This window comes from Frankliniella occidentalis, unplaced genomic scaffold, assembly GCF_000697945.3.
Source record: "Frankliniella occidentalis isolate FOCC.00 unplaced genomic scaffold, Focc_3.1 Scaffold59, whole genome shotgun sequence".
NCBI lineage: Eukaryota > Metazoa > Arthropoda > Insecta > Thysanoptera > Thripidae > Frankliniella > Frankliniella occidentalis.
The window spans coordinates 1-11469 of NW_026267189.1; the positions used below are offsets into that span (position 1 = coordinate 1).

An 11469-nucleotide genomic window follows, 5' to 3' on the forward strand; every position below is an offset into this window, starting at 1 on the left:
ACTATATAATTTTCTGTACAATAAAAAAAATCCACTCCGCAAGCTGACAGCCGAGCTACATCTTGTTTGCTCTTTGGTCTGACCCTAACGGCCCAATAGCGGGTGAGTTTTCGATTTACAATTCTCAGGATCAACAATAAATATGATACAGTAACCATCAAGAATGACGACAATGTCTTTGCCAAGGGGCTTGGGAGGCGTCGATCTGGGCCGAGCCAGGGTGGAAGATATCACAACGTCCGGGCGAGTCGGACAGAGTCGAACCAAGGGGTGGATCCAGGTGATCCGGGGGGGAAAGGGGGACGGGGGGACCAATCCGAGCAAGCACATCGTGCTACCCTGGTCGTGGCGAGGGGTTCTGCAGAGTGAGACGGCATGGTGCCGGCCCGGTACGCCCGCACATCCAAGGCGGTGCACCGGGTGCACCTAGGTGGCGTTCCCAGGGGCGTTCCGACGTCCAGTCGCTCCGCAGTCGCCACGTCCAGGCCTCGAGCGCGGCCCTACAGGAATCTCTTTACGAGTCCCGGCAGGACGGCGCGCGAGGGCGAGCACGAGGCTTGTTCTCGTTTCATTCGAGCTGTTCGAGGAAGTTGGGTGACTTGAAGTACTCGGGGACGGGGTCGTCCATCCGCGAGATGACCTTGTAGATCGACTTCTTCCACGACGGCTCGGAGTCCTTGCCCGTCTGGATGGCCTTGTAGAACTCCTTGAGCGTCTGCTCCACGACGTACCGGAAGTTTTGCGGCACCTGGACAAAGAGAAACAAGTCGGCGGTTAGATAGGGCGGGTCTACAGGACGCCCGGCGGGTAGGCAACCCAACGCGCGCGGCCGCGGGGTGTGCTGCCAAGCCAAGGGTGCGGCGCTTACCTCGATGTGGTTGTTGCGGTTGTAGTGCAGGTTCAGCACCCTGTAGATCTCGCTGTCGGCCAGGACCCTGAGGTCCTCGGGCGCCTTGATGCCCTCTCCGGCCGCCTGGCGCGCGTACTTCTCCATCTGGATGTAGTAGAACTCCCTGCGAACAAACAGAACGTCACGTTTAGTCGTCGGGTATAAGGCAAAGGCAGTACTACTACTAAGCGGGAAAATTCGCATCCACAGAGCCAGTGTGCAGTCCCCCCCCCTTCCCCCTCCCCCTTCCCTTCGGGGACTTTAGGAAGGGATTATTCGATTTCAATAATCCGCTGGTCAATTAGCTCTCAGTTCGCAAAGCCCGCGGAACGCCGCCGCTGCCGCCCTGCTGCTGCTGCCTGGCAAAAAGGCGCGGGGCGAAGAAGAAAGATGAAGGAGTTGGCGACAAGATTAACTCAACCGCTGCAGGGCGAGGGGAAGGGGAGGAGGGGGAGGCAGGCAGGCGACACCGCGCACCACCATCCCCCAGCGCTCTCCGCGGAGGAAAGGGGGACTTGTTTTCATTTCCAGCATTTTATTCACCTCGCGGTCGTGTCGCGATGCAGACGGTATGGTGTTATTGCCATGGTAATTACGTTCCGTTATTCGCTCGGCTGGTATGAAACAGGAGCAGAGAGAGAGGAGGCCTCCTGCGTGGCGGGGGCGCCCGGGGAAGAGCAGGAGCAGCGGGACTCGAGGGCCAATGTGATTGTCACCTCAGGCGTGCCTGCCACAGCAGGAGGAGGACGTATCGACTGCACCACAGGCAGGCAGGCGCTGGACCGAAGTGAGGCTGTGGCTGCGGCGCGGGAGGGAGCAGGCGACGCACTCGACTCGACTCGCGCTCACGGGCGCGCCCCTTGCACGGCCGTCTCCTCGCACTGATAGCGGTGGTGGCGACATAACGATGGCGCGCGCGCACACACCATCGAGTGCCAATTAATGGCACACGGAGCCAAACAATAAGGTGGTGCCCGCGGGGGGCACGAGTGGCAGGCAGGCAGGCAGCCGAGGGCGTGGCGTCACACCGGAGGCCCTCGAAATTTGTAGAGTAGTCCTAGCAGCAGCGGGATTGACTGGATATCATCTTTCTCTCTCTCTCTCTCACTCTCTCTGCTTCCCTTATGGGGGGAAAGGGTAGGAAGGAGGAGGGGCGAGAGGGGGTAGGCTCATGAAATCAGCCAGGTCAGGGCCGTTGCGCTGCTGTGTTGGTTTGATCGCTACATTGGCGCCTTCAACAGCAAGAGCAAGGCATAGCGAGAGCAGAGCGAAGCGAACGGCTTGAGCGACAAGTCATGTGTGTGTGTGTTTGTGTGTGCGTGTGTCTGCCGAGTGTCATTACAAGTCGCGGGGCCGTACTGCAGGGATGTGATATTGGGTGGCTGCCGAGTGGCGCAATGCACTCGATGGTGACGCTCGCCTCTCCCAGCGGAGCAGGGCGGAGCCACCAGCCACCCTACCTGTCTGTACTACTCATCTCAGAGGGCCACGAGAGCGCCATGTGCTCTCTCTCACACACTCGGTCTCTCTCTCTCACTCGTCACACGGGGATGAGGAAAAGAACACACACAGTCACAGCAGACTCACGGTATACACGAGTGTCACCGTGCAGCCAGAAAAGCCTAGCGCGCGCAGCGTCAAAACCCCGCGCGCGCGCCGCTCCCAGTCCCGAGTTATTCTCGTTTTGGCGCGAAAGTGCGTTATGTGTGTGTACTGCGCGTAGTGTGCTGTGCACGGAGGCCGTGCTGCAGCTGTTGGGAAACACACGGAGCAGCAGCGTCGTGTGATCCGTGGAGCTCTCTCTCTCAACGGCTCGGCGGCGTCGCCTATTCATACTATACCGCGGTGTGGGCCGCGCGGCCGGTACGGTACGGGGCGAGGACGACGGCGAGGCGGGTCTTGAAGGGGGGAGCGAAGCAGCAGTGGCAAGGGGGAGGAGGGGACCCACACGTCTTGTAAGGCGACTTCCAAGACGGGGGACTTCTCGCTTCTCTCGCTCTCCGGCAGCAGCAAGGAGGAGTCGACTCGAACAGGGGACCGCGCGCACCCTTCAATAGAGCGACACACACACACACACACACTCACACACACCTGGTCCGGCCGGTATAGCTGAAGGGATGGTGGTAGGGCAAGGGGGTGGGACGGGGTTGAGGGCGGGGGGGATAAGAAAAGGTAAAGAGCACCACCGCACCGCGTGACTCGCCGTGACTTTGCTTCCGGCCGGGGCGAGTAGGATATATTCAACTGAAGGGAGGAGAGGGGTGAGGCGACCTCGACCACGGCGACGACCTTCTTGGACGACTTGGCAGCATGGCACAAGAAGGAGCGGGGACCGCGTACAAGAATTGTTGCTGCTGCTGAGCTGGCCAGTACGATGGCCGGTCGTCGATCATGACCAGGACCATCAGCAGCAGCAGCAGCAGCAGCAGCAGCAGCAGCAGCGTCGCCGGCGCCGTGCGCTCGGGGGGTTTCACCTCACTATCGCCGAGGCGGTGCGCTCGACCTACATTCACAGGGACCGTCGGTCGTCCCCCGTCACCACGACGACGCTGGTCGTCGACTCGTGTCGCGTGGGGACGACGATATGCGGGCGCGCGCCGCACTCGCTCTCGCAGTCCGCGCCTCCTACAACACGACCGATCTGTCCCTCTCTATCTCCATACACACCACACCACGCAGCGTGCTATTCGCGACGTGCTAAAGCTGGCTGGGCTGGGGCCGGGGCTTTAAACAGGCGACGGTTCTGCCACTAGTTCATATAGTAGGGCAGCGGCAGCATAGGAGTGGGCAGCGGCTAAAGTCGCGCGCCGGACTATTAGCGGCGCTACCACTCACCACTATAATAGCGAGACCAGCTACACGATACGCCAACGCAGTGATTCTTCCGGACAGAGTTGTCAACGGAAGCGGAAACTGGGGGGTGGGGGGGTTGGGGGGTGACCACAGGCAGACCCCCCGGCACTGCTGCTGCTGCCAACTCCTTTCCTTCGCTCCGCCCCAGTTGTTCTCGATCGGACGCATAAGGTAGCGACAGCGAGCGTGTCCCTCCCCTCCCCCCTTTCCCCCTCTGATAGCCGCAGCAAGGCACCTGCCCTGGCCCCTCACACCCACACCACCACCGAGACCGAGGAGCAGCTGGACAGGGCAGAGAGGGGGGGGGGGGCTCACACATACCTAGGCCTGTCCCGCACCGTCAGGCCGGCACAGGAGGCAGCTGCCGCGAGCAACAGCTGCCCTTTAAACCACACACTCACACACATGCGACCTCCCGCACGCGCGCGGGCACACACACACACGGCGAGGACGGTATTGTCCGGGGCATTTAACACAAGACGCTTGCACGTGGACCGTCTTGGGGTGGGTGAGGAAGGCGGCGGGTGACCTCCCCCCCCCCTCTCCTCATCGGACACGCCCCTTCCCTCCGGCGACGACGGGCTGCGCACCCTTTTCAACGAGACATGCCACTAGGTCCCTTTAAATTTGGCGCGTGATGCACTCCCTGAACTTTTTTGGGGGGGCTTTTCCGCAGAAGAGTGCTGAACTTTACAGGCAGGGGACACATTGGCCTTTTTTCCCCCTTACTTCGAGCGGTGTTTTCCCCTTCCCTGCGGCATATATACCCGATGTGGGTCTCCCCCCTCTCCACCCCCTCCTCGCCCCCCCGCAGGGCATCGCCTTCAGTCGTCCCCGAAACCCTCATGGCGCGCCGTTCGGCCTGTGCCAAGTATCGCGACATTCATACGGGAGAACGGGACTCTACTTGGGCCAGACAGACGGACAGAGAGACGGGCGGGCAATATAGCGCGGCCCTGCTAAAGAACCCCGCGACCATGACGACTCGGCGGCGGCGACGACGCGGGAGGGATCCATAAAAATCGAAGAAAATATAAAGTGAGAGGGGAGAAAGAAAGAGAGCGAAAGAGACTAGAGAGACGGATGAAGTGGAGCTGGTGGCGGCTGGAAGCTCCAGAATGCAGTAGCAGCGGGGGCTGCTGGAGCTGGGGCGGTGAGGACCCTCGGCGGGGGTAGCCAAGTGCTGCTATGGTGTGGGGGGGGGGCGGTGAGAGAGGGAGAGAGAGAGAGGTGTTAAGGCTGTAATTATAAAGTTGTCCGCGATGCTGCTGGCCCGCCCGGACCGGCGTAAGACATTCGGGGGTGTGGAGTAAGGGGGCAAGGGGGAGGTGGGGGAAAGAGGGGGTGTTAACGAGGGCGGCCAGCGGTGCCCTATCTCCATCGCAGTCTCATATCTCACCGAGAGGGAGGGAGAGAGAGCGAGACGCCTCTCCACCAAGACGGAAGGCGGAAGGGGCGGCACTACACTAAGGCCACGCCACGCCCCGCCAAGGTGTTCGGTTCCCTGAGCTGATCACAAGACGCCCGAGCAGGAGTAGCACGGTGGCAGCACGGCGGGCGCAGTCCGACTCAAACTTTACTACGAAACAGTAGCGGCGGGGCAGGGCGCGGTGGCGGCAGCAGTCGGCGGCGGGGGCGGGGCGGCGCGAGTTTGTGGGGCAAAACTTGCGAGGACGCAGAGGACGCGCAGCGGAGGGCGCGCGGGGCGGGGCGGGGGCAGCGGGACCCTCCCGCACCTTCAATGACCCCGCGCGCCTCCGACGCCCTGACCTCGCTGTGCGTGTGTTTGCCCGTACAGTAACGACTGCCAGCCACGCGGCTGCACCGTCAAATTAACCCGTTCCTTTCTTCCGAATAGAAGCGTAGCAACGACGCTCTCTCTTTCTCTCTCTCTGCGCTGTCTCTCTACCACAGAAAGAGAGACAGAGAGGGGGTACGCCGGTGGGAGGCACGGAAAAGTACAACACACGACGCTGTCGACGACGACGACGCCGCAAAGAGCTGATGAATGTAAAAAGAAGCGAGTTACAAAACCAGCAGCAGCTCCAGCAGCAGCCCCCTCCCCAGCGGCACCGCCGCCACCGTGTACGCCTTGCGAGCCGCGCTAATTAGAGACCATGTCATAAGTAAGTAATGTTAATTGTCCCTTGTCTCTCGCGACTTAGTCTCCCCGCTGCCCCGCCCCGCCCGGAACGCTACCCCTTCCCCTGTCACCTCCCCCCTCCACCCTCTCCCTTTGCCCCGCGCTGCCCTCGAGACGCGACTACTTGCCCGTCCGATAAGTCGATTATGCATTTCTTTGCAGCTTCTTTGGGCAGCCGGGCTGGAAAACTTGTCTTCCGGGTAATTACTGCCCAGGAGCCGAGGGATGGGGTGGTGGTCCTCTGGTTTTGTTGCCGAGATTGGCATCCGTCTGAGGGGCTTGGGGTGCTGCTTCTGCAGCTCGTCTTGGCCACCACCACCACCGCGCGGAAAGCCAGACCCGCGCCGGACGGACGGACTTACCAGTTTCGGACGCAAAAAAAAAAAGCACTTTTAATTGGCCTTGCTCCGGGGAAGAGATTGGGAAGGAAAGGGTATGGCAACGGGGGAAGGGAGCAGGGGGCTGGGGACGCAAACAGAGCAGGCGGAGGGGGTGGCGGGGCGGGGCGGGGGCAGTTCACTTCAAAACTCCAAACAATGCGAAAGCTACTTGGAAATTGAGGGTAGAGGGAGCAGCAGCAGCGGCGGCAATAGCAGTGTTAGTCAGGAGGGAAGTCGGCCAAGCTGCTGCTGCTGCTGCCGCGGCGAAGGAGGAGAAAGTTAGGTAGCAGGCATGAGTGTCGGGGGCGGGCCGGGGGCGGCGAGCTGCGGGGGGCTGGCGGCGGTCGGGGCGGCGGCGGCTCCAAATGCGTGGCGCGCACGCGACGCGCGAGTGTGTCTTTCAACTCCATTCCGCCTGCCTGTCCAGTCCACGCAAATAACAATCCAAGGGCAGCTCGGCAGCTCGGCCTAATAGGGCGCCCCCAGCCGCGGCCCCCAAGGTAGCCCTTCATACGCGGCCAGCCGGCCACAGGAGCAGTTGGAGCGCAAAATTTTTAAGGCCCCCGGTGGCGTTAAGACGCTAGGAGGAAGGAGCTGCAAGGGGTGGGGTTGGGGGGGGGGGGCTCCGTAGGGTGCTGCACACCGGGGGGGCCACCACCCTGGCCGCTTTGGCCGCCCTCCTCCTCCTGGCCGGCGTGCCCCTGGTTAATGGCTCTTGCCACACACTTGGAGTTACCAACAACTCGAGGCATTACCCCGAGTGCGCCTCGCCCCGCCCCGCCCCGCCACCTCCTCGGCCCGGGCCGCCCGTGCCAAGTGGCCGCACCCTGATAAGCCCTGCCACAGGCCCAGATTTGAAACGCCCCGCCACGCCACGCCACGCCAACCCCTCACGTGGCCTTCAAGTTGCCCGGGCGCGCCGAGGGCGAAACTTGTTGGCGGATGAGAACTTACCCCGCCGCCGGGTAGTAATAGGTACGGACACGGGACGGTCCCGCCGCGCACGCCGCGCGTGACTATCAGGACAAGATTACCGTCACCGGTAGACCTCCACCACCGCGGCTGACCAGCGCCGCCGGCGCGATGAGGCTCCGTGTGTCTTTTATTTTGTCATTTTCCCCCGCCTCATCACCCTTTTATTTTTGTATTTGTTTTATTTTTTTTGTCGGTGCCCTCTAATGACACCCGCGAGAGGCGCACATGGCGCCGTGGCGCCGCCGCTGCTGGTCAGACGCGCGCGGTGCGGCGCCCGCCGTCACCTCGCGTGTGCCTCGCGGACCTGGGCCGGCCCGGCCCCGGGGGCGGACACTAAGGAAATGGCCCGTTTCCGTCCGGAACTTGGCACGCGAGGTGAGAAGTAGTGGTGGCGGCGCCAGAGGCGCGCGCGGGCCGGGCGCCGCCCCCGCCGCCACCACCGCCACCAAGTAGTCGCCGCGCCTGCTGTCCTTATCGTCCACCCCCCCGCACCGCCCGCAGTAACAACTCATTTACACGCAAAACTATTAAGGAGCAACAGTACCATTAAGGTCGCCCTGCTGCGCGCCTCGGCCCCGCCACGCACGGCCACGCCGCGGCTGGACTTCCCTCATACCATAAATCGAGCAGGGCCGGCCGCCCGGCGTAGGCTCCGCGTCGGCGACAGTCGCAGTGACAGTGTCACGGCCGCAGTCACATTAGCAGCCCTTCAAACGGTGGCGCGGCGACTTGGCCCGGCAAAAGGATGTTTATTGGCAAAAAAATTATAAATACGTACACAAATATTGAAAATAGATCTCAGGTTTGTGAAAAATTGAAAAGAAGGGTGTGCGTAGCATCGCTGCTCCGCTGTCCAGCTGCTCGTGTCGTATGGACGTGGCACATGGCGCACCAGACGCTCCCCCGCCCCCGCGCCGCGCGCCGCGCCTCACCTGGCGCTATCTCTGGCAGAACATCGGGAGGGGGAGGAGGAGGCCGAAGGACAGCGCAGGGAGGGAGCGAGGGTGACCAAAAGCAAAGCGCCAGCCGGACGGACTCTATGGATATATAAAACGGGAATGATAAAATAATTATGAGGAGGCGGTGGTGGCGGCGGCGGTGGTCAGCCGAGGCGGAGGCTCGGGGGGCGGCGCGGGGGCGGCGCCGGGCCGTATTGCGGGGGCGGGGCTATTAGACGCTATGGACAGCGGCGGCCCAGGCCTCGGGCCCACCGGGCCGGCCAGCACCACGCGACGCCAGGGGGCGGGCGATACACCTCGTGATAGGGGCTTATTTCCTTGAAAGGCACAGTCACACCAACACACGCACACACACACACGCGGGCGCGCTCAGTCACAACACACGCACCGCCCCACACCGCGCGGGGCCAAAGATACCTACTTGTGACAAGTGTGCGGGTGGACTTGTGGGCTCTGATATATAGCGCTGCTGCTACTGCTGCCCCGTTCTGCTCTGCTCTCCCACATGCATGCACGCGGCCTGCTTACGGCATCAGCGTCATCCTCCTACTGACCAGCTGTCGCCCCAGCTTGCAACGCGGGGGTTAAAATTATATTCTCCATGCGACAGAGCGGTTGTGTGTGTGTCTGTGTGTGTGGCTGATTGTGGTGACGGTGGTGGTGGTGGAAGAGGAGGAGGTGAGGGAGGAGGAGGACATACTCGCACGGCGTGGCGCGGCGCGGCCGGCGAAAGATTGAGTGTCACCTGACCAGCGGCGCACACCGCACGGCGGCGCTAATGGCTGGGGCTGTTGTCCGGGGGTGGAAGGGGAGGCTAAGTTGGGGAGCAGGCCAACTAGAGAGACCCAGGCCACAACAAAACACCCTCGCGCGCTGTCCTCCTTCCACACCCACATCGATCGGACAGAGACAGACGGGTAGCGTTTGCGCCGCCGTGTGTCCCCGGCCGGGCAGGGAGAGTACGAAAATGACCGACGCCGCCGCCGCCGTACACGCAGCGCACGCGATCGAGTACTCGTCATTGTAGACCCGGCGCGCCCGCTCTTACAAAATAAAAACAAAACAAGAGTACACGACAAAGCTGTTTGCAGAGCAGATGCACGGCGCGCTAAAGGTTTGGTTGGTCAGCCCCCCTCCTCCTCACCCTCCACCCCTTACCGCAGCACACCTTGCCGAGGAAGAGGTCTTTAACCTCTGCGCGTGGTGTGTGCTCGAGACCATCGTGCCACGATGGTGTAGATTCAATCGCCCAGTCGCACGTACCAAGTAAAGTACGAGAAAGAGAAACGAGGACGATACGAGGAGGAAGCAAAAGTAAGGGAAACGTTAAGAAAAGAAATGCAGGAGACAACAGACTTATATGTGGGCCAGCCGCAGGCAGGCAGGCAGGGCCAGACCGAACTGCAAACAGGGACGAGAGAGGTGTATGCACAGATGTACGCGAGCACGCACACACACTCATACACACGATATATGGCGCCCTAGGGGTGGCGGCGGCGGTGGCGGTGGTGGTGACGGGGAGGGGGGCGGGGGTGATCTCACACACACACGCATGGCGGGACGAGGCGCGAAAGAAAGCGCGCTAGAGACAAAAAGAGAGCCGCTGCAAAGGCACACGGGCAAGGCCTCGTCGCCGCCGCGTACCGAGCTGAAGCGCCGCGGCGTGGCGGGGCGCGGCGAGGCGCACCTGGCCTCTTCCTCCTTTACCGCCCCGGTGTACCATTCAAGGTGTGTATCCAGGTGTCGTCGCCGGCGCTAAAGACTGTGCTGCCGACGCCGGCGCCGCGCCGCCGCCCGGGCGCCTCTGGGGCGTAACCGTTCCGTGAGCTCAACCCTTTGAGCACAAAGGCGGCGCGTCGACGTCGTCCTCTGCCCTCTTACCCCGCGATAGCCTGCGCGCGCGCACCGAGCCACGTTATCACCATCCCGACGAAGAGCACGCCAGCGTAGGCAATGCTCAGACGATACGAACAACGTGTTTTTTTTTTTCCATGCCGGTAAACTTTTTCCCAGAATGGATGATGACGAAGAGGGGTTGAAGGGGGAGGGGAGGGGGGGGCGACCGTTGAGCACCGCGCCGACGCGCCTTGATCGAGGGGGAAGGACGCGCGCGCTGTGTATACCTGGAAAGCAGGCTCTTCATGTGGGCGCGGCGGCGGGAAATAGAGAAGCGCGCGAGACCCGCGAGGTTACGAAAAAAAAGTGGATCGTTTTTCGGCGACTTTAGTAACAATGACCTTATTTGAGGGGGAGAAGGGGATGGGCGGGCAGGCAAGGGGTGACTCGTTACAGTAACCCAGCTCTGATGAAAATAAATTACAACCCACACTGGCTCTGGATAGGACTATACTAGAACTCGCTTCATCATGTTGGTGGTGGTTGGTGGTGGTTGGTGGTGGACACTCACCTGAAGTTGGAGAACCATTTGACGAGCTGCGCCGTGTTGTTCTTGTTGAACTTGATGTCGGGGAAGTACATCTTGAGGACGGCCGAGCTGGGGTACCGCACCCAGAAGAACATGAGCTTGGCCTTCCGGAGGTGCATGGGCGTCAGCGTGGACGAGTGCGGCCCGGAGAGCGACGAGGCTGTAGGGGCACAAGGGAGGCGTTACATTAGCACCAAAAAATAGCAGCAAAAAATACACAACACAGATAGGACATAAAAGCGGAAGGAAAACGGATGCGCGAGGCGGGACTGCGAACGGGGTGACGACGTGAGGCGGGGGGAATCTCAGTCATGCACCGGGGGTCTTCGAGTGAGTGTAAGGCTTCTGTAGACGGACTCGGGGGCGCCATAGGCGGCGCCAGGCGCCAGGCCAGGGTGGGATCGGAGAAGGCGCGGCGGGGCGGGGCGTGGCGGGGCGGGGCATTTCTGCTGCGGTCACCACCCTCCCGCACTACTGTCAATAGCATGGCTCTTAAAGACGCATCCTTTGTCATTTCAATGCGATTAAGCAAACATGTCCAAATGTTAGCGGAAATGTACAGTGCTCGACTGCCTCCTGCCGAAAGGGAGGCGGCGGGGGAATGACCAGGCGAGGAACGTGATGCGGGGCATTCGAGAAGGTGTCGGAGGAGGGGGTGTGGGGGAGGAAGGGCAAGTGATGGTGGTCAATCGGCATGACCACAGGAGGGCCGGAGGGGGGCGTAAGGTATCCGCGGAAGGGGCGGTGGGGCGTTAGAAGCGCCACAACTGCCCCGCTGAGATCCTTGCGCGATGACTGGAGAGAGAGAGGCAACGTTTCCGCCCCGGGCAGGGGTGAAAGGGGGG

The 11469-nt window shown here is 61.8% G+C and overlaps 1 protein-coding gene across 1 annotated transcript in view; it reads right to left on the minus strand.

Annotated features, from left to right (window-relative positions):
• Nucleotides 1-6: 6 nt before the first annotated feature.
• Nucleotides 7-11469, minus strand: part of LOC113213620 (homeobox protein prospero) — a 19957-nt gene continuing 8494 nt past the window's right edge. Inside the window, exons 2-4 of the mRNA XM_052267800.1 lie at nucleotides 10607-10784; nucleotides 869-1013; nucleotides 7-748 (exon numbers count right to left, since the gene is read on the minus strand). Coding sequence (XP_052123760.1) covers nucleotides 569-748; nucleotides 869-1013; nucleotides 10607-10784 — 503 coding nt within the window. The 3' untranslated portion in view covers nucleotides 7-568. The remainder of the gene's footprint in view (nucleotides 749-868; nucleotides 1014-10606; nucleotides 10785-11469) is intronic.